The following is a 23,454-nucleotide window of genomic DNA, read 5'->3' on the forward strand; positions in this document are numbered from 1 at the left end:
ATGTTGCTCCGCCTGAGGTGAACCAGAGACCAAATAGAACGACTGGTTCTTAAAACTATGAAGGACTGGTCCTCTTTTTCCCACCAACATTCAGCAAGAAGAATACCAGGGTCAGAGCCAATAAGAGACAAAGGCCCGCCCCTACTCTGCCTCTGATTGGCTCAGACCGTGGTATTTCTTCTTCGCTGCATGCTGGTGGGGAAAAAACATCTGCTATATGTTAGGTACAACGGTGCGAAGGAGGACAATTTTTAGTTGCACTTCACAGATTTTTGGTCAGAGCCCTGGCCTGCCTGAATAAATAAATGATATATATTACTGGTTTAAATTTCCACACTCACCAAATAGGTAGACCATGCCAACAGCTCCGCCAACTCCCATGACTCCTGCCAGCCGTAGCACTATCTTCTTAGCGTAGGCAGTGTTATCCTTTTGCTTCTTGTCCTCTGTGTGCTCTCCCTCCTTCTCGCCGTCACCTCCTTCAGGAGGAGGCTGCCCCTGCATAGATATAAAAATAAAAATTTGACTATCTGTAACAAAGATAAATATAGATCACAGACCTAAGACTGAACAGGAGCAGATGAGTAATATTACAGATCAGATCATCACATTGTCATTACTGGTAATAACTAGGGATGTACCTAATTGAATAGAACTCCTGATATCAGTTAGTACACAACAACATTATTGCATATGTAAATACATTTAATATTGTTTCCATTCCTGTTTTAATAGTTATTTAAAAGCATGTGTTTTAACAACATGTCAGTAACACATGGTGTGTGTGTGTGTGTGTGTGTGTGTGTGTGTGTGTGCGTGCGTGCGTGCGTGCGTGTGTTCTGACCTTCAAACCAAACAAACCTTGGCTAGTCAACGCAAACCGTTTATCTAACAGCTGCTACAGATCAAACTAGAGATTTGCCAGAGACGGTTAACGCTAGTTCAGTGTTGGTGTCTGCGAGGAGCAGAAAGCTCAACATTACATCAGCGAGCCAGAAAGATGAAGCACAGTTTAAACTGATGCTAACAACGTGCTAACCGCCACAACTAACCAGAGTGAGACCTGATTTAAATGAGTATTTTGTTAGGAAAGGTAGCGACTGAGCTCAGGCAATGACTGTTAAACGAATGCGTTTCTTCCAGGCATTACAGAGAGACAGTCAGTCTACCAGCAACAGTAAAACGCATGCTAACATTAGCCAGCTAACCTGTTAGCTTCCCTAATCTCAGGTCCATTCATTCAGCAGACACGCAAAGTGGAGCTGAAATCTAATATGTATTAAGTTGACATTTATCGTGACAAACAACACAATACATATAATCAACACAGTCTGCCATTATCTGTTTGACAGTTAAATATTTAGGCGTAAACTAGCTCTCAGTTTAACCTGAGGCTGGAAATGTCAGAGGAGTGGCTTCGATTTGTTTTACACGGGCAATTCGTGTGGGTGGGGTTTTCACGTTCGCTAGTTGCATTGCATACGCTCTCCCGCCCAACACTGCTGGGACGTTAAACAAATCGAGCGCAAATAAGCAGGCTAGCTGTCCCACCTGACTCTGCTGCTGTTGCTGGAGTCTCTCCTGAAGGATAGCCTGAGCCAGTCCGCCCGTCGCACTGCTCGTTCCGCCCGGCGGCTTGTCCGTGGAGAGAGTCCGGACTATGTCCACCACAGCCGGGGAGGAGACACCCATCGTAGCGGACCTGAACCTGAGGAGGCCCCGGCTCGCTCGCACACACATGGGGAACACAGACGTAGCCGACATGTTGGTTAGTAGCACTCGCTGCCCGGCGAACGTAATGTGAAAAGGACAAAAGCACCCGATTGGCTGGGGCGGATTTGAGTGATAGGCAGGAGGAACGCTCACAGCAGCGATAGGCCACGTGGAGCGCGAGGAGGGCGGGCGGTACAGCGTCCTAACCAATCAGAAGCAAGTTTGAGTCTGACCTTCGATTGCGTCTCAAAACTCCATGATGGTTGATGGAAAATGCCCAAAGTTTGCTCAATTACATCACTTGTATTACAAGAAATATATCAAAAACTTCACTATACACTTTACTTTTCTTTATTTCTCTGCAGTTTTGCTGCCCTTGCACTGCTGTAACAACTGCATTTCCCATGCATCAATAAAACAACTGAAACTCTGTAGTAATACACTGTAAAATGCAATAGCATATGTTTCAAATAATCAAGAGTCAGCTTTAATGGCCAAGCATGTTAAAAGGATCTACAATCTACATCACCCCTACGTTATTTGTGTACAAGCCTACATTTTGACAACTTGTTGACTATTTATCTGAATATTTTTGCAAATTTCAATACAATTTTCGATTTGATGCTGATATATCACATCCCTATTTAAAATGGGGATGTGATATATCAATATCCCCATTTTGAATGAAAATTACATGATGTATGCTCTTAAAAAAAGAATAATACTGTGTGCAAATGTGCAAAGTTCAACCGGTAAAGGCAAGTCAGAGACAATATACACAACATAAGTTTAAAAATATACAGTAGTGTAGTTACCCTTTGTGACCAACAGAGGACAGTATACTCTGTAGTCAATTAATCGCCCTATTCTCAAGGCTCATATGTCAAAACGCTGTGTTAGAGCAGCACACTAACAGGTCCAGTGAACACTTTCAAGGTTGTAGTAACTACTGCAACTTTTATTTTCTGTAATGATTAAATTACATCTACGATGTAAAGCAGCAGACTCTGACTCTGACGGTCAAGAACTTGACATTATAACTGTGACAACAGAAATATGTTCTTACTAAATATAAGTCAAGCCTTCAAGCACGTACAACTTCTGCTATTATAACAAATATCAGGATTAACACCCAGCTAAAGTTAATAGATGAGTACTCTGCTTTTGTGCATCTGACAGGGGGGATGACCCTCCTCTCGCAGTCTTTGCTCAGGTGAAACCCTGAACGCTAATAAATTTGTCAGAAATTGTACACTTGCGTTAAAGACACACCCTGCGAAGACGTGTCTGACAGTTATACATCAGGCTAGGGGTTCATAGGAATCTAACATGTGCTGTTTTTGGGATGCTAAAATATTTTAGGACAATCTAACAAACAGAGACTCTCATCTGTCTCATATCTAACAGCCGACACGCTCCCCTTCATAAAGGTCAAGTAAACACAAACACTCTAAAGTTTGTGGCACACTCTTAAAATCTGTTCAGTTGAGAGAAGCTACTGAACCTGCAGAGTCATACTTGTAAAGGCATAGAGGAAAACATGGACTGGATCATTTCTGACCGCTGAACAATGGAAGACATTTAGTATTGATCATGTTACACTCTTGGATTGTTTTATCTTCTGTCTCAGTATCATTTCCTGACAGCAGAGAGGACACACCTGTCCTGCTTTGTTTATCATGATGTCTAACTTGACCTTTAGACCTTGAGCTTGCGTGAGGACATTTTTGACATTTTAACACATTATTTTACATTACCTGACTGTCCCAAATGCATTTTACTCCCTCATTAGCCTCACCAGTTCCTTGACTTTCTGTCAGACCATCAATGTTGCTATGCTGCTTTCTCACTGTGTGGTTTTGGCACCTGGACCTGGATCTGGACCTGGATCTGGACCTGTCAGTCTGTACCTACCAGTCAGCCTGTTTTCATTCAATAAATCACAGAATTGATCCTTTCTGCCTGCCTCATCTGCATTCACCTCATCCAGACACTTTTGATAATGAGAACACAGAAAAGTGAAGACATTGTAGAAAGAGAGGTTATTTAGAAAAAAACAGGGGATTTTTGGAAAGTGAGGACAGTGATCGGTGATATATTTATATATAATTTTTTTTTGTTTTTTTGTTTTGAAAGGGAGGTCTTTTTTTGGGGGGGGGGGCACATTCAGAGCAATTTCTATTTTTTTTTTTGGAAAGGTAGAAAATTAAAAACAATGTAACATTAAAAAAAATATTCAGGACAACACATTAATAAATCAATTTCATTTTCAAGAAATATGTTCGGGAAAATTGTCATTGTTTTATTACATGTAGCTAATCATTATTTTGTAAGACATCAATGAATTTAATTTTAGAAAGTGCTGCTGGTCCGTTTGTTTTTAAATCAATACGTGACGCCAGTAAATAAAGTACATTTTCAGTGACACGACTAGAAAGAGAGAGAGAGAGAGAGAGAGAGAGAGAGAGAGAGAGAGAGAGAGAGAGAGAGAGAGAGAGAGCAGAGCATCAGTGTTGTTTGTGCTGTGGATCAGAGAGGAGAGGAGCTCTTCATCACCAACAACCAGCGGCTTGTTTTCAGGTAAAACACCCACAGCTGCAGCTTGTACAGCCTGTCACGTGTTTAATGTTGAGGATGATTATTATTATTATCGGTTATTATCAGTCTGCCGGGTCTCGTGTTATTTCTTGGATGGCGGAGATGCTGAAGAGAGAGGACGTGTTCATAACAACACGACTGGAACAAACAAACCCGCCTTTCATCTGTTACGTTCACTGACATTTTGAACCAAACGCGTGTCTTGTGTATTTAGTTGACTCTAAAATTTTTTTTTTTTTTTGTGCGTGTGCGTGTTTTCATTGTCTGTCAGTGGGGCGTTTTTCCCCATCCTGCCCTTCACTACGCACATTGGCACAAACCCCGCAAACCGGGTTGTATCTCGTGTTTTGGATACGTGGGAATCCCAATCGTCGCCATAGCTTCGGGCTCCTACAGGAAACGCTGTCTGCTGCACCTGCTCGTCTGTTTCTGTTTGATATTTGGTGCCTTCGGTTGGGTTTGTTGTAAAATGGAGGCTGGAGGAGGAGGAGGAGGAGGAGGAGGAGGATGCTGCCATGGCCTCCTTCCCTCCCTCCGCCTCTCGCAACCTGCTGGTACACAACACATGCGATTCCTTCATATCATCCCAAAACAACCGATAGAGCCTTTAAACGACCGTGTTTCTGATGCCACTGTGTAACTGTATACGGTGTGGTGTGTCAGCGGGGCTCAGGGTTTAAGAGGAGCGTTTTGTTGGTTATTACGGTGGTTTCCATCTCGGCCAGTATGCCCACTATAAGACCGAGGCGCTGCTCCAGTCTCTATAATCACAGGACTGATTTAGTACAAGGTCATTATAAACTCCCAGGATATGATAATATAATTGTATAAATCTGCACCCTCTTCTTTGATGTATTTTATTCAAAGCACATTTATCTATCTTATTACAACGTTTAAAACAACTGATGCAATAATAATAATAATAATAATAATAATAATAATAATAATAATAATAGTGTAGACATTTAATACAACATTTGAATAGAACGGTAATATTACTACCCTATAATTTGGCGATAATATTATATGTTCTTATAATGCTTATTTTAATACTCTGGTTTGTTTTGTTGTTTTGTTCAATGAGCATCGCATTATTTTATTTTCTTCTACTCAAAATAATAATAATAGTAACTCATCTGTAACCACATATTGTCAAATAATGACAAGAAATGAGGAAATAATACTAACTTGAATTATATATCACATTTTAAAATAAAATAAATCATATACAAGTGCAATATTAGAAAGTGCTGTACTATAAAAACATGATCAAAGTAACTGAGACCCAAATTTTGTGATGTAAACAATCCAAATTTCAATAAGCTTTATATTTAACGTATGTACAGCAGCAGGTTCTCATTTATTTCACAGAAAACTGGTGAACACGTGTAAAACTCACAAAGTTGATATTAATAGGTGTGACTTGAAATCTGGGGACACAACTTCTCTGTGTCAGGATTTGAGTCTGACCAGGGACCAGTGTCATATGTCACCCCAGTCTACTAGGAGTGTAACGTCACACAGGAATCACAGTTTGGTTCATAACCAGGTTTAGGAGTCACAGTTTGGTACAGCAGGGGAAAAAAGCAACTAATGCATTAGAATCCATTTGGCATGTTGGATGTGTTTCCATTCACATCAACTACAATGGTGGGGATGCCGACATGCTGTCCTTTTTTAGGAACCTCGTTACCAGGAAATCAGTGGACACATCCAAACTGTCAAATATGAGTATTGGCCATGAAATCCTGCATCTCAGACTGTAGTCATGCTCATCTCTGTGTTCAGGCTGCCGTGTGTCCGTGTTGGCGTTGGTGTTGCGTAACCTTCGTTGTGGCATCAGCTGTTTCAGACGATGATTGTTGTGTTCAGACAGGAATCAACCAGCTGAGCCAAACACATAAAGCATATTACAGATACGGAGACAAAGTACTAAATCAGCCAACATCGCCACGGTGTGTGCAGGAAGCTGAAGAGAGACACGTGTTATTCTCATGTGATCACTGTTAGCCTACTATTCATTTAGTTTCCTGTGATACGAAACACAAAATATCTGCACTGAGATCAGGATAAAAGATTTTTACTCAGTGAAATGCAAACAGATGTTTAAGATGCAGGCATGAAATGAAATTTAATCTTGATCAACTGTTTTCTACAAAACAGAATCCCCCTCTGATGCAACCGATACCGATAGACTGTTAGCTTAGCATGTAGCTAAGACAGCCGTCAGCTGTCCCGAAGACCTAGCTCCCCACACATCACAATGCCATAACGCACAGTGACTCAACATGGTTCCAGACCCCTTAACCACAGCATCCTGTCTATAACTTCATCTGTATTTGTTCTGCTTCCTCTTCCCTTGGATGTGTGGTGATGGAGGTTCGATGATGGAGGGAGTGGCTGCTGGATGGATTTCAGCCTCCATTTGCTAAGTGCAGAGTAGATTTAATCCAGTCAGGCCTGTCAACAGCTAATGACGGACAGCAAGCGTTAGCATTAGCCTTTTAAGCTACCGCCCTTATCGGGCCAATTAACCGACTTTCTCCTTGTTTCCTCTCACACACAAAAGCAGACACTAAACGTTATATCTTCAGTAGATATATAGAGGCTAGAACACAGACCAGATCCTGAACCCAGTCACCATGAATCCTCAACACACCATTACTGGGTCTCGGTTCATGGTTTCTGGACTGGACCCAACCTGAGTTGCTTTGTGATTGGATGGCTGATGAGGCGACACAGTGCTGCATGAGTGAAGTGATATTTTACTGACAACAAACTATTTTTTTAATTATTTTTTAAAATTGTTATTAGCCTATATATATGTGTTTCAACACAATACATTGGCACTGTGTACACTTCAGCTAGAGTAAGCCATTACAATAAAATAAGCACTTTCAAAAAATGCGTATACTTTTCATGAAAATGTGTTAGCCTACCGCATACCAACAGGCTGTGACAACAAACCTGACCTGTGATGCGTTACATGCAAGCAGCACAGATGTGTTGACCTTATAAATATATATACTCCTGTTTGTTGGTGAGACTAAGTGGGAAAAAAACTATATCCGTAAAAAAAAATGAAATAGTTTGCATTAGTCAAACTTTCCTCTCTCTTCTCTGACAGGCCCAGCTGCAGCGTCCCTCACCATGACTAAAGAGGAGAACCTGGAAGTGCAGGAAAAGGACAGGCATGACCGGGAGGAGCAAGAGGAGGGGAAGGTCCAGAAAGAGGAGGAGGCACTGACCGAGGAGGAGGAAGAGGAAGAAGAGGAGGAATATGAGCTAGAAGATGCGAAGAAAGGGGAGGAAAGGGCAGAGGATGAGGACGAGGACGAGCAGGAGGAGGAGGAGCGGGAGGAGAGAGAGGAGAGGGGAGAAGACGAAGAACCTCTGGCCGACCAGGAGCGTGATGCTGAGCCAGAGCCGCTGTCAGTGTCCGAGTACCAGAGTCCAGTTCATGAGCTGCGCCGCCGGCCCATGGTGCACCTGTCCGCCCAGGCACCGCTCCCCAAGGACTACAGTACGTCACACCACCTTAAAAACATACTATCATACCACTCTCATATTGTGATATCGCCTTAAATACATACCTTAAAAACACACTGTCTTCCCACCTCAGATCCATACTGTCATACCACCTTAAATATATACTGTCATACTACCTTAAAAATACACTGTCATACCACCTGAAATACATACTCTCATACTAGAGACTGTAGGTCTTACCACCTTAAATGTACACTGTCATACCACCTGAAATATACTCCCTTTACCTAAAGGTGATGGTAGTTTATACCACCTTAATTACGTAGTCTCAACCCAGGCACTACTGCCCCGTGGGCCATGATACATCATACCACCTTAAATCAAATCCCTACCCAAAGACTACGGTATGTCATACCACCTTAAATACATGCTCATACCCCTAACCAAGCAATTTTAACTCCTGTGCTGTTGTCCAGAGTTTTGTTAAAGGTATGTTATGTATAAATAGACCAGGGTCGATGCAGTCCCATCAAACAACAACAACAACAACAACAACAAGGAAACAACCCCAGGAAATAAACTTCAGCAGTATCCATGTGGCTTCGCAAAGCTACACACCACACACTATCAGAATCAGAGACCGCAATGGACTGTCAGAGCACAGAGTCTATATTACTCACAGTGTTGATCGATAAATAGCTTTCAAAATCTCTGGAATGATGATCAGCTCATTGGTATTCATCAGATGAGGTCCTCTCCATTATACAGTCTACATGTCCTCTCCATTAAGTCTGCATGTCCTCTCCATTAAGTCTTCATGTCCTCTCCATTAAGTCTTCATGTCCTCTCCATTATACAGTCTCTATGTCCGCTACACTATACAGTCATCCACATCTATTAATTTAACATTATTTTTTCCAAAGTGAAAAAGGTGAAATCCAGTTAACAACACATCAATAAGAAACAATTGAGACTTAGTGCAGTTGTATGAAGTTAGACTTTAGGATGTTTTCTTCCCACGAGTCTGAAAGAAGACACGTTATGGAAGTTAAAGTGCCCAGAATCTCCCGATTGAAGCAGTGTTTTTGTCTGTACGGTCTCACCTTAAAGAAATGAGAAGAGGAGCACGTGTCCCTGTGGTGTTGGGTAGAACGATCACCCTGTGAAGTACGCCCACTGGACCAGAGATGCCCAGTTTAGATTGGCTGAATTGGAGATGATTTTTCATTGCAAGCTGATATCAATTTCTTATTTTTTTCACCTGTTTTTACAGATTGAAAAACAAATACATAAGGAAGAAAGATTATACATTGTTTTTACTTGTTCTTCTCATAAACACAGGAGAGAAAACTATTTGGATCAAACTTAAAAATGAATCAGCACAATGTATTATTTCCCTGGCATTCTCTACACTATTCATTTTCTGGTTTTATTGACATTTTTCAGCTTTCACCTTTTTCGACCCCAATGACCCCGAGTGTTTGGAGATCCTCATGGATCCTCGGACCACCATCCCGGAGCTGTTTGCCATCGTGCGTCAGTGGGTTCCCCAGGTGCAGCACAAGATTGACATCATCGGCAACGAGGTGAGAACACACAAACGAGACAGTTTGTTCTTCAACTTCTTAAAATGAGAATGGAGCCTGAAACAGCCAGACAATTCATTTATATGTTTACATGTTGTAAGAATGCTTCGGTTAAGCTTCTTCAGCATCTGGCCAAATTAATCTAACTTTATTTGTACAGTACAGCACCTTCTGTATACAGGTGAGTGCAAAGTGTGTTACAGCACAAATACAAGATTATTAACTGGAGGCTAAAGCACACAACAAATAAAAAGTCTCTGTCACTATTCACACTATTAATGCTGATTTGATTCCTGAGTCAATATATAACAAGATAAAGTTAAGCAGCTAACCTCTATCTTTAACCAGCTGTGTTTAAATGCATCTCTTCCTTCTTCCTGCAAGAAGCATGAAGACACACTCAGTAGTCATTGTTACATTGACCCAGATTTCACACACACACACACACACACACACACACACACACACACACACACACACACACACACACACACACACACACACACACACACACACACACACAAAACAATGAAACCACTGTGCAGCCTGAATACTGGACTTAACATGCAACTCTTTAATGCGTTGCATAAATATAACAACAACAACGATAATTAACCTTCATTTCTACAGCGTTTTTCTAGACTTTTCGACTACTCAAGGCACTTTACACTACATACACTGACAGCAGAGTCTCTCTCTTTACAGTCACCCTCTTTTAAGCCAGTGTTTGGTTTGTGCGTTCAGGGCTATTGTAGGAACATGGTGGTGCAACTCCCCGAAGAGGATCCACTCCCTATCGATATTTAGGGATCATTCTCAGGTGCTGGATTTTGAATGAAAGCATCCTGCTGTGGCCTGCCTGCTCTCCCTGTGTCTCTCTGTGTCAGGCCTGTGAGGTTGTATCACTGTGACACAGCGTGTCCCAAAGTGTTGCGAAGTGACATGTTCATGACGGTTTCCCCAAAACTACCTAAGAGGTTGTCTAAACCTGTCTTTTGTTTTGGAGCGTAATGTCATCCTGACTGACAGAAAAAACGTATTTCTTCTCTGGAGACAGACACTAACTTTACCTAAAAGCCTGCTTAATACCGGCCCCATGTACCCTTTACCAAAAGCTACAATTTTAACCCTATTTTGTACCATAATTTTGTCCAAAATGGGATTTGAGTCCCCACAGTGTCAATAATACAAGTAGAAGCACAAACAGGGTGATGCTGACCCAGTTAAAATGGCTTCCAGGCCTGAGGAGAGAGAGAAAGTGGTGCAGAGAGGGAGAGAGACAAGAGGGAAAGTCATTGAGGCTCTACCATGACTCAGCACGAAGCTGACTCAGCCTGGAGGAACTGAACAGTGACATGACTCAGAAACCGTCCCATTCAGAGTTTCACCTCATGCAACAACAATCTCCACAAATTTGTTTTAAAGCATCATATTTGAATTTGGCAGGTTGTTAATTACACTGTAGAGAAGTGCTGGAGGTTTTATTCCAGAAGTTCGAAAAGCCTTAAAACAATGTAATATTGCTTTTAATTTAGTGTATTATTGTTGGGACAGGTGCAGGACTGACATGGCAGCTAACATATAAACACTGCACCCAACACTGAGGTGAAGAGACACATGACTTGAACTATCCGGTGTCTCTGTCTTTTCTGTTTTCCTGTCTCAGATCCTGAAGCGTGGTTGCCATGTGAACGACCGCGATGGTTTGACCGACATGACTCTGCTTCACTACAGCTGTAAGGCTGGAGCACATGGAGTTGGTAAGATACTTCAATTGTTTTGTTCCAGTAAAAGTAATCCCACACAGTAGAAAAGCTCCTGTCTGTAGTCATTTACTAATGCTATTGTTGACAACAACCATGTCAACAATAGTATTTCCCTGCATCTGAACATATCCTTCCTCTTCCTCCAGCTTTTGGGTTCAATTGTAAAATTTCTACATGTGTTCACTAACAAGTTTAAAACAGACACCTGCTGAGGCTTTCAGCTAATATTGCAATCATCAGTGTCTGAAAGTCACCAGGCTCAAATCATCCTGTGTTGAATGTGAGGTTTACAGTTTTGGCAACGGTGTGTTTAACATTTGAACAAAGTGCTGTAAATCCACAGTGTTGTGCAGGTTGTGGTTAAAGTCAGGGGAGAAGTGTGTAGAGTTTTGAAAACTGTGTTCAAACAATGAAAGACAAACTAGAGTTCGGTCCACATGAACTGCTGCTGTGCAGACTGTGTTCGAGTTTTTGTACTTTTCCCACTGTCGATTAGCAATCGTAAAAAACTGCAAGTCAGCATGAATGTAAAAGCCGGATTACTGATACAACCACTGAAACCTTCAATGTAATTGCCGATTTTCATGTTTTTTATGCAAACATCTGCATATAAAGTAACTAAAGCTGTCGGATAAATGCAGTGTAGAAGTACATCTCATCCCAGAAAGGGTTTAGTGAAATGCCTCCAATGAGCCAAGATCAGTTGAGTCTGTGATTTCAGGGAGTCTAAGGTGTTTTCTGGAGATTTCTGCTCCTCTCAGCTTTGTCCTCGTTACGTGTCCAGGTGACCCGGCAGCGGCGTTGCGTCTCAGCAGCCAGCTGATTGCTCTGGGCGCCGACGTGAGTCTGAGGAGCCGCTGGACCAACATGAACGCTTTGCACTACGCTGCTTACTTCGACGTCCCAGAGCTGATCCGAGTTCTGCTTAAAGCCACTAAACCTAGAGGTACACACACACACACACACACACACACACACACACACACACACACAGTGTTTGATGCTCAGCAATGGAGGTTCATCCAGACCTCTTCTTCTTCTTCTTCTTCTTCTTCTGTTCTCCACAGTGTTGAACTCCACCTGCAGTGATTTCCACTATGGCACAGCTCTCCACATCGCTGCCTCCAACCTCTGTCTGGGTGCAGTCAAATGTCTGCTGGAGCACGGAGCCAACCCCATCGTCAGGGTAAAAATAAACATATTCGGTTTCATTTTTAACCTGTAGCAGGTTTCTGTTTGGGAGAGGAGGTTATGAATGACGTATCCATCTTCAGTCTTCCCAGAGGCTCTGGTAGAAGCTGCAAGGAGCATTTTATTTTAGTTTATATTTGATTTATTTTATTGGTATCATTATAAAAATATATATCCAAATAATGATATATATATATATAGTTAATATACTCATTTGAAACTGATTTGTGATACGAATCGTAATTCACAATGCAGTTTCATTGTATGGGAAGATAATTTTCTATAAACCCTGTGCATAATTTTATCTATATTTCCCTCAGCTCTGCTCATGATTCTGTTCTTGCTCACTTGTTTTGCTCTTGTCAATCCTTATACTGTCCACCACTGTCTTCTTTTCTACCCGTCTCTCTGCAGAATGATAAGGGCCAGGTTCCAGGTGAGGTGGTTCCTGACCCGATGGACATGAGTCTGGACAAGGCGGAGGCCGCCATGGTGGCCAAAGAGCTGACGCAGCTGCTGCTGGACGCCGTCCCCCTGAGCTGCAACCTTCCCAGAGCCACGCTGCCCAACTATGACAACATCCCGGGAAACCTGATGCTGACCTCGCTGGGGCTGAAGCTGGGGGAGCGCGTGATGCTGGACGACATGAAGGTCAGTTTTGCATGGTTTAAGTGCTCGTACTGGACTGGAGAGCTGGACTGGCTGCTCCTTCAGTCACTGATGTTCGGCTCACAGCAGTAAATTAGTAGAGTATCAGGTTTCCCCTGTGGTTCTAAGACATGAACATTAAAAATCACACTTTAAGTTCATGTCTACAATGAATACAAATCTCAATAATGTATGTTTAAAAAAAAATTCTGACTAACACATGAGCCTCAGCACATGGAGCTTGTTGCAGAACCTCCAAATATGTCTATTCTTCACAGCCACATGTACTATAAGTTTAAATGTGCCACTGGGAAAAGAACAGGAAATGTTTACTGTACAAGGTGGCAGCAGGACCATCCATCATCAGGCCTAATGATGTTAAAACCAAGACTCCCTGCTCCCACAAGGAAAGCAATATGCTGAGTCAAAGCTAACTGGACTTCCTCGGATCAAACCAGTTTGTGCATCATGGATCGAGCCACACTTAAAGTCAAGCTGAGACAGAATGTCCGTAGTATACATGAATATCTTCCGTATTTCCGAATTTGATTTGATTATTCAAGCAATTAGCTCACGACCTTCTCTAGCTCTGTGCAGATGGATGGATGTCATGATATTATTGGTTGAAATTAGTTAGAAAAATATTGGATATGGATATAAAAATATGAGGAAATTGACTTCTTGTATTTTTTTTTCTGAATGTATTGTTAAATATCTGCTCAATATGATGGTGGATGTGATCTGAAAGGGTTGAAAATATAAAAATTCTTCTTTCAATTTTATGATGAACTAATTGTTTAAATAACAGCAATCTTTGCTGTTCAGGGGCAACCAGTCAGTAAGAAGTAAAAAGGCCTTTTAAGATCAACACGTGTTGTCTCTGGCTGTCCAGGCTGACTTCCCCCCTCGCTCTTAATATTATATCAGTTGCTCCGAGTGTCTAATAATGGTACGGATGGGTTTGCATTTGAGTTAGAATGAAGTCTGCTGTGTCTAAAGTCTCAGTTATACTTTCCACAGAAACCTGATGCACCAAACCCTCACAAAGGGGCATGTGCGATGGTGTGATGTCTCTTGGACTGTTAGACCATGAATCACAAAGACCATAAAGGGTGGCTTGGTGTGTCGTGGGCCGAGGGCTAACAACCAAGCATCGCTATTTGATGAGTTGAATGTGTCGACATTTGGGGAAACACATGACACAAACAAGTATCTCGATTCGGATCCTTTAAGCTTGATTTGTATTTATTTACATACTATTTACAGCTGGGACATCAACTTGTCAATGCTCTCTGGTGGAACTGCTTCTAAATGACTCTAATCTGGTTTAGCCCCTAGCTGCTAAAATAGATCGATGACACACTATGACATCTCTTTGCGCTTGCTAGTGAATGCATTCCAGCAGTCGGGGTTGTTTTGTGTGATGGCTGTCCAGTATGTCCTTCACGCTGTATGAGGTCTGAACCATGTGTTCTCGCTCTGTAGCTCCAGAGAGACCAGAGCAGAGACGACAGCCCGGCTGCAAACCTCAGACAGGTTGGTTGGTTGGTTGGGCGCCGTCTGGAAAGTAGACTAACTCTTCCTTCCCACCTCCACTTCAACTGTAGCGCCGATGTTATGTCTCCTCCCTCTCCCCTTCATGAAATACGGCAGCAAACTCTCAGACTCTGCCTCAATTGATCCCTGCAGTCATGTCTCCAAGCCGGGAGACTCCACCTCTAAATTCCGGTCTTCGTCTCTGTGTGTCTTCACAGTCCGGCACGCTGAGGTTTTGTGGTACGACAGAGTTCGCCAGCGGCCAGTGGGTCGGCGTGGAGCTGGACGAGCCAGAGGGAAAGAACGACGGCAGCGTTGGCGGCGTCCGATACTTCATCTGTCCTCCGAAACTAGGTAGCAGCTTCTGCCATGGTGCCCGTGAGCAAGTATTCACCTCTGGCTTTGAGGTTTCACCGGGTTTGACCTTTTCTGCCCTCCAGGTATTTTTGCTCCAGTGTCAAAGATCTCCAAAGCCGTGGAACAGGCACCCTCCTCCGTCACCTCCACCCCAAGAACCCCCCGCATGGACCTGGCCTCCCGCCTCACCGGGAAGACCAAGAAGGAGAAAGAGAAGAAGGAGAAGGAGAGGGAGAAAGGTAAAATAGTTCAAATGTTGTCTGTGGATGTCAAATATCAAAGTTCTTCAAACTGGACTCAGCAGGCGTTTCTCAAAGTGCGGATGTGTCCTTCCAGGTCCTACAGAGGACAGACTCCTTCCTAGCATTCAGAGGACACACTAGCAAGTGTGACGGTGTGCAGAAGAAATGGATTTATTTAAAATAATTCAGTACAATAAGGATTTTACATTACTCAAAACATAAATGCCTATTAAAATATTACGATGGCGTATTAAAAGAAAAGGAGCAGAGAGAGGTGGGAAATATTCTGAGAAAAAAGTTACAAATTTGCTAGTTTAAAGTGGCAAATTTGCTAGTTTAAAAGTCACAAATTTGCTAGTTTATCATGATGCTAACAACCGGCATTTATGCTAGCTAACTTCCCATGAATGTCGCTTTTATCTTTCTAATAAATACATCACAACGTGTGACAACGCTTTGCTAAGGTCCTTAGGGTGATGGCTGTTAATCGTTATTGTTGGTTAATTTTATATAGGCCGAATTCTCATCTTTAAAACTAGAAAATTTGCCACTTTAAACTAGCAAATTTGCAACTTTTTTTTCTGAGAATATTGCCCACCTCTCTCGGCTCCTTTTTTTTTTCCTACAGTAGCCCTGATACGCCGTCGTAAAATATAAATCAAATAAACAGGAACATTTAATACGCTCTTTTCACAAACTGGAGGGAAACAAAATACAACTCATCAAAACTGTCTAGGTTTCCTCTTTACATTGTTCCAACAATCACCAACTCTAGTTCTGTTGAAATAAACTCTTAATTCACCAACTTAGATGTAAAAAATGTGGCCTCTCTCTGCATCAGTGCTATTTACAGCTCACTGAACATGTCTGTCGCTGGAACAAACTTTTAAATTACGCCTTGTAGATCTAATTTAAGCGAAGATTAGCAACCTGATCGGCAACTTCTTGACTCAAATTTGTTCAGAAACCGATTTGGGCTGCCTGCTGTGCTGAAATTAACACCTGTTTCCAAAATGGGGGGACAGGAAATGCATCATGTGCATAGGATTCTGGGTGTTTTAGGATCTGTGATCCTCTGAAGGAAGGATTTGATCATGGAACATTCAATTAATGGTTTCGTGACGAATGAGGTGTGAGTCTCTTTGGCCCAGTATGTCTGTCTGTTGTGCGTTCTCAGCCCAGAAGAAGAAGTCGTCTGTAGCCAGTCTGGATCCGGAGGGAATGAATGTGGAAGTTGGAGATCAGGTTCTGGTGGCCGGACAGAAACACGGCATCGTCCGCTTCTACGGCAAGACGGACTTCGCTCCAGGTCTGTGTGCCGGACTTCAAATGAGTCCCTGAACTCAACACTGCACTTTTGTTTGTTTTAGTCGATTAACAACACAAAAGATTCAACATTCTATACTTTGGTCTGACATTATGTCTATAATCAATAACCAGATATTTTACTAATCATTCAACGCTGGTCTGATTTAAAATATATACACGATGGAAATTTTAACACAATATTCATGAATTATTCATGAAAAATACACAAAAAAAGAAGAGAATATTGAAGCTATTATTGGATTATTGTTTGTGTTGTTATTACTGTTTCTGTTTTTAATTTAAATATTTATTTTTAGAACACTTCTTTAGCCTTATAAACTGTATGTATGTGAACTAAGCGGCAATAGACGCGCACAGAAAACAAACCATCACACGTTGTGTTTTTCATGGTGATTTAACAGTGCCCATGTTGTTAGATGAGTACAATCATTGTCAAACTCAAGTTTTTATGAACTTTTTCAATACATACACAGAAAAACAGTTGTTTCGGTGAGTTTGAAGTAACAAAACACAAAGAAGAAATGAAAACTAACTAAGTAACATATGTATAAACTATGTATAAAAATATATCCTTCCCTTCCTCTGGCACCTTAGACGTGTGACCGTCCTCTGTGTGCCTCTGTGCAGGTTACTGGTTCGGTGTCGAGCTGGATGAGGCGACAGGAAAACACGACGGCTCCGTGTTTGGAGTCCGCTACTTCAGCTGTCTGCCCAAATATGGAGTGTTTGCTCCGCCCTCCCGGGTCCAGAGGTAGGACGCCACAAAACCTGGACGTTTCTCACTGTCTTATTGTGCTGTGTCAAAACCATGTGTGCGGTCTCTGGTGCTGCGTAACGGCCCTATAAATGTTTAACTGACTGTTTTTATTGTTGTTCTGTCAGAATCGGAGGCCCTAAAGAAGGCTCACAGAACGACACCTCCATGGTGAAGAAGGTCCACCAAGTCACCAGTAAGTAGCTCACACTGACCGGCAGTGAAGAGTTTTTTCACAAACATATTTAGTAACTTTTTAGCTGTCAGACATTCTAACATTTTGTCACATTTCATGGCTGGACTAGCATTTACATTAGCAGATAAGGTGAAAAACAAGTCTTTAGTTGAAAGATGCAGGCAGAGATAAAGAGGGCTACTCAGACTTGGCGACTCATATTCTATTGTAATTATATGTGTGTAGCATGAAGGCGGCTAAAGCTCTGTATTATAGGACAATCACACCTTGAACAATAATACATAAGCATCAGAGGTTTACATTCATGGAGATAGACATAGCATCACTTCCTGACTTGTATAGTGACCCCTAAAATCCCCATTAACGGCGATGTCCTCCTTATGTCGATCATTCTCTAATTGTGTGTTTGTTCGTGTCTTGCAGTGTCACAGCCAAAACGAAACTTCAACACGATGCGTTCTCCTAAAGACCTGACGTCTGAGAGCTCCATATCCAGGTGACAACGCACACACGCTGCTGATGAGAAACCTGTCAGGCTGCATTCACAACACAACACACAATTCTACTGAGTACTTTTGATATTAACTTTCGATTAAGTAGCAGTAGTAGAAGTATTTATTGCAGTATTATATCCATCTGATTGGTGGAAATAAAGGCTAATACAACACAGGTGATACACAGAAAAAAAGAGACAGGAAGCCAAACAGACACAAGAGGCAGGGAACTTCAAAACAAAACAGGAAATGAACTGAACCAAAACCCAACACCATGACACACGAATGTAATTACAGAAATTAATATTTACGGTAAGTTCAATGTGACATGAATGCTACATTTCCCTGTTTAAATGAGACTGAGAAGCATCCCACATGTGAGATCAGGTGTTTTAACAGCAAACTCCTCCTCCTCCTGCTCCTCCTCCTCCTCTCCTTCTCCTCCAGGTTGCTGTTCTGCTGTTGGTTTCCGTGGATGCTGCGTGCTGAGATGCAGTCCTAACCACGCTCTCCTTCTTCCTCCTCTGCTCCTCCACCAGACCGATCTCTCCGATCTCCTCCGGTCTTCATCTCTTACTTTTTATTTCCTCTCTCTTGGTCTCTTTAGACATTCACAGTCAAACTCGTAGTGAAACCCCATCCCTCTTCTCTCTCACTCTCGACCCAAATCCTTCTGATTTAGCCGTTCTATAGCAAAATCTATAGTGCCTTGTATTTGATCAAAATGTCCTGCATTCCTTTAATGAAACAGAGCTAAAGCAATCCCCCGAAAATATTCTCTTCTATCGTTTTGTTTCAACATGTCCGCGTCACATTATCCCAGCTTTGTCCACGTCTTTATTTGAAATAGCAGAAACCACATGACATCAGCTTGTGCTGCTGCATGCTTTGGTTATGCTGCTGCTCCATTTGGATCTCAACAGATTTACAGGTTGGCACTAGCTTCAGCTTAAAGTTAGGAATTAATGCTGATGATTTGACCCAAGGTTTGGAGCTCGCACATCTAAATCCAGTTATATACTCTGCATAACACAAAGAACAATGACATTCGTGAAACGATCGCTTTTTATTCGGAGTCCTGAGACTCCTCCGACTGGAAGCATTAATCTTCTTCTTATATGCGATGCTTGAAACTGCTTCTCACATGTGTGTCACACGAAGAATTTCAGTTTCCAAACAATGTGTGAAATTGGTTCTGCAAAGCGTCGGAAATCCAGTTGTTGGTATGTTGGATCCAGATCTGGCTGCTGCTTCCTCAGTCCTCACCTGAGACCAAGAACTCAACGCTAGACACCGTTCTAACTCTAGACTCTGTGTGTGTGTGTGTTATCACCTGCATGCTTTAATCTCAGATGTCAAACTGAAAACAGGGTTAGTCAGCTACTGACTTTATTGTATTTCATCATAGTGTTACAGTCGGTTCTATTTTTTTTAAATCTTTCAGACGTATGCAACAGGCATAATTAAACCGTGGTTCTTGGTCTCTGTAAAACATCTCCTGCTCTGTAGTTAATGTGGATGCCAACATTGTATTACAGCAAGTTGAATTTGATGTTGCTTTTCGCATCTGAGCAGCTGAATTTTGCTTCATCACTTGGAAAAAGAATAAAATGTTAATTTAGTCGTAGCTGTAGTGAGACATCTTAGAACTACTGCCATTATTAATCAGTATGTTGCCATCTAGTTAGAGGTAATACAGTTTATTATAGAAATCTTATAAGGAGCCACAATCATAATCAGTCATTAACCAAAAGTGCTAACTGACCCAAAACGATGACTTCCTTCGATGCAACTTAAAAGTCAAATTTCTGCCCTGCTTCATGTGATATTAACGACGTTTGTGTTGCTGCTGTCTGAAAATAAGCTCCATTTAAAGTTAAAGTTAGCTTTAAAACAATCACTCTGCAACACAGAGATTCAAACCCATGATAATCTCTCCAGAGAGGCCATAATATTTGTACATTTATTCCTCTCCTCTACTCTCATCCCTATTTCTCTTGATCTAAATAAGACTTTGCTTACATTCGTGAACGTGAGCGTCTGCCAAAAGACCAAAATACCACTTGATCTAAACTTGTGTGTGTTTGCTTAATGTTAAAATCTCTCTAAAAGTGTGTGCGTAACTAAAAACAGCAATATGTAAACAGTGTACCTATCTCTGTGTGGAAATGGTTCCTGTGTTAATGTCTCTTTACACTCTGTCAGCGCACAAATCCAGAGAGGTGAACACGCTCACATGATCCGATGACCGAGGCTGCTCAAACTACAAATCATCATACAGATGCGTAAAAGAAATTCATCAACACCTTTTATTTTATGTCACTAAAGTGACAGCAGCAGTTAACTTTACACCAAACCGAATGGCATGTTAAACCAACGGTTTGCCATCTAAATCTGTAAATGACAAACCTGGTTCAGACTACAGGATATCAGTCTCGGTACGATGGTCACTATGTCAGATTAGGCGATTATAGAGTCATCAAGTCTTGTCGTGACTTGGCTCAGAGGCATAACAGACTACGCGTCCGTCCCCAACCAATCATGGAAGGTCGTCTTCCACCAGGTGTGTGATGTCATGCTCACCGGCTTGCTGTAGTACCACAGCTATTTCTCTCCATCTGTTGTCTCTCTTCAAGAGGCAGGGCTGTTGTTGCCATAGCAACATAAATGTTTCCTCCGTTTCACAACAATACCGTTCCTCTCTCGCTTTGCCAATTTTTGCAGGTCTTTACAGATCGCTCTGTGCTCCTATTGGTCAAAGTGACGGCTGTGATGAAACATGTCGTGGAAGGTGTGCCAGACGAGGCTAGAACTGATAGCGTGTAGTCTGAACAATATCAACCCAGGTTGTTGAAACTCCTTAACATGTTGAAGTTCTTGAAAATGTGAAAATCTTGATGTCCGTTAACACAATATGCAGATGACTCACAGTTTTACCTTCCTACATTCATGCCCGTTGGTTGCTTGCCTCTGCCACCCCGTCCAAACTTGAACAAAAAAGCCCAATGAACTAACTCCACGTGTCATAGTTTAGGTCTCTTTATAATTTCGGCTTTGCTACGAATGCGCTGCTGCAGCACACAGTTCAATGCTATAGCACCACAGAGGCGGGATGTTTTTACTACGTCATTACAGGTGAACATAGACGTCAGTGGAGCACAGTAATGGTGAGGTTTTTTTTGTACAGTAAACGTGCAGTACAGTCGATATGTCACAGTGAAGCCTCTGTTGGTTTGAACATAGTGTTCTTACTGCTGTGTAAATGTGGAGCTTTCTCTGGTTTGGCCACTAAGTCTCACTAATGAGTCTCTGGTTAATCATTTCAAGACAAATAGATACACTAGCTTTACTCATTACATTTTCTCTATTTGATGTGTATGACAGCGTTCGAGGGCCACTGTGGGTAAAAAATAATAATCATAATTATTAGAGAGATGGGGAGGGGGTTATTTCAAGAAGAAAACTTCAAAAATGTAAAAAATATATGAGAAATAACTCAAATGTCCAAGCAAAAATCTTCAATATCCTCTGAGATTATAAAGTTAGAATTTTTATGAAAGGAACCACATAGCTTCACTGCGGTCAGATCAGATGACACTAAGATTGCACCCATATATACTGACTATATAGTACAGACATTTATGGTAAATGCAATCAAACAGTCGATCGAGCTGGGGCAACAGCTAATGACTAACTTAAAAAAGTTATCAGAAGGATAAATGCGTAACTAAATCCGTTTTTCAAAACAAGGTATTGAAGGGTAAATACACAGAATACATATATCGAAATAAGTTTACTTGGATTATATTCACAAGAAGTAAAAACATGTCACCTGTGTCCACTTATTTTTACGGTATCAGTTGAGAAATAAACAATGTCTTAGCATTTAAGTTTTCAGACATTTGTTTCTCATATTTTATAATCACATGGTATATCCAAGTTTTTGTAATATACATTTTTTTCAATTAGAATATTACCCCCCTCCCATGGCTCCATGATTATTATTTTTTTTAGCTTATGATGGCCCTAATACACCGTCACAGATTTGTTCCATTTAAAGGACTATGCTGGTTTTGCCTGTTTTTGCGCTTTAACCACAACCTACTGTACATATACTTAGTTTCTGCTGACTCATTTCCAAAGCCTTCCAAAGCCTTTATTTCCGTGTTTGATTCCTGTTCATTTATACATAAATCCATATGAAACCTGCTGCAGAAATTTTGCATCTTTATCAAAATAAAGTCACATTCATTAAAATTCCAAGAAGGATGATTTTGAAATATGTTCAGCAGGAATGTAAAGTATTTGTGATTTGTAGTTGCAGGGTTAAAATATTCAGAATTTTGTCCTCTAATCGGTCGGTGTATGTGTCAGAGAATATAATGTTGAATTCATTCTCATAGAAACTAACTCAGCACTGGTTGTTTTAACATTAATATTATGTCTTAATATATACAGTATATAGCCTATATTTTGATAACTTCACTAAGTGTACTTTTTTGTTTTTTTGTAGTGTATGTGTGTGTTACTTTGTACTCAGTTACAGCCTGTTTTAAAAGTGAGTGAGGCTGACAGACGTAAAAGGGGAAACGGGGGAGAAGGAGCATCAGACATCCTCAACCGAACAGATACTCACTGCATGCTCTCTCTCTCTGTGTATTTTCTCATTTAGTTTTTTCAATATGTGTATCTTCTTCTCATCAGCATGGAAATGCTTCTAATAATAACAGTGACGACTCTATGAATATAATAAAGAATTTGATGTTGTTTTTCTACCTCTCCTGTCCATTGCTTTTACTCACAGAAAACAATTTAGTTTGATAAGTAATGACACAGTCAGTCAGGTATCATTCTGTACAATAGTGTGATCTTTTCTATCCTTTGACATAATTTATATGTGATTCCCAGCATCAGTTATTGTGTATTATTTCAGAAAATCCAAACATTTAATTTCAGACACAAATCAATGTCTAATATGTTTGCTGTGTGAATGTATCATTTGTTTCACTTCAGCTCAATTAATCTTTAAACTAAACCAAATATCTTCATTCATTCATTCATTCATTCATATCTAGAAGTTCTTCCTCACTATTCAAACATACCTCCAACCACAGAAAAAAATAACGTTAGATGATAACGTTGCATCATCTGCATATCGGTATATATATATGATACATGATGTGACTTTTTAAAGAAAATATTTTAATTACGGCCTTGATTTATAGAGCTCCAAATAAAAACACAAGACTTAATTCATTTCAACTCAATTTATTTTTCAATGAAACCACCCGTGGTTACAGATGACGATTGTATTTAAAAAACCTCCCCATGGTATCTTTCAATAAATTACATAAAAATACAAAATAATTTAAAAATACAAACTAAACTGCTTTTGAGACCAAACAATAATTCCAGGGTTAACTGTCCCCCTGGTTTGACTTCTCTGGTATCTGACTTTCCCAGCAGCTTCTGAATGCATGATGCATTCACTCAGTTAAGATGTTGCGTTGGATCACTAACAGTCACATCAGAGCAAATGTTTGTTTTGAAGTCAA

At 41.1% G+C, this 23,454-nt stretch overlaps 2 protein-coding genes across 6 annotated transcripts in view; one reads left to right on the forward strand and one right to left on the reverse strand.

Moving 5' to 3' along the window:
* Positions 1-1,806, reverse strand: part of timm50 (translocase of inner mitochondrial membrane 50 homolog) — a 32,262-nt gene extending 30,456 nt beyond the window's left edge. The window contains exons 1-2 of the mRNA XM_084018845.1: positions 1,552-1,806; positions 342-498 (exon numbers count right to left, since the gene is read on the reverse strand). Coding sequence (XP_083874971.1) covers positions 342-498; positions 1,552-1,764 — 370 coding nt within the window. The 5' untranslated portion in view covers positions 1,765-1,806. The remainder of the gene's footprint in view (positions 1-341; positions 499-1,551) is intronic.
* Positions 1,807-4,202: 2,396 nt separating this feature from the next.
* Positions 4,203-22,670, forward strand: clip3 (CAP-GLY domain containing linker protein 3; the record flags this gene model as incomplete). Of its 5 annotated transcripts, none has more annotated exons than XM_084018787.1 (15): positions 4,203-4,293; positions 7,439-7,834; positions 9,247-9,386; positions 11,053-11,146; positions 11,937-12,098; positions 12,220-12,338; positions 12,758-12,994; positions 14,477-14,527; positions 14,746-14,881; positions 14,968-15,123; positions 16,304-16,435; positions 17,083-17,206; positions 17,338-17,405; positions 17,829-17,901; positions 18,347-22,670. In XM_084018787.1, the coding sequence occupies exons 2-15, from the start codon at positions 7,462-7,464 to the stop codon at positions 18,399-18,401; spliced, it is 1,920 nt and encodes a 639-aa protein (XP_083874913.1). In that variant the 5' UTR covers positions 4,203-4,293; positions 7,439-7,461. The 5 variants fall into 5 exon arrangements, with proteins under 5 accessions (XP_083874913.1, XP_083874916.1, XP_083874912.1 ...); XM_084018786.1 differs by having other exon boundaries at positions 4,221-4,293; positions 7,445-7,834; XM_084018790.1 differs by lacking the exon at positions 14,477-14,527.
* Between the last annotated feature and the right edge of the window lie 784 nt (positions 22,671-23,454).

Source organism: Eutrigla gurnardus (assembly GCF_963514095.1).
Source record: "Eutrigla gurnardus genome assembly, chromosome: 10".
Classification (NCBI taxonomy): domain Eukaryota; kingdom Metazoa; phylum Chordata; class Actinopteri; order Perciformes; family Triglidae; genus Eutrigla; species Eutrigla gurnardus.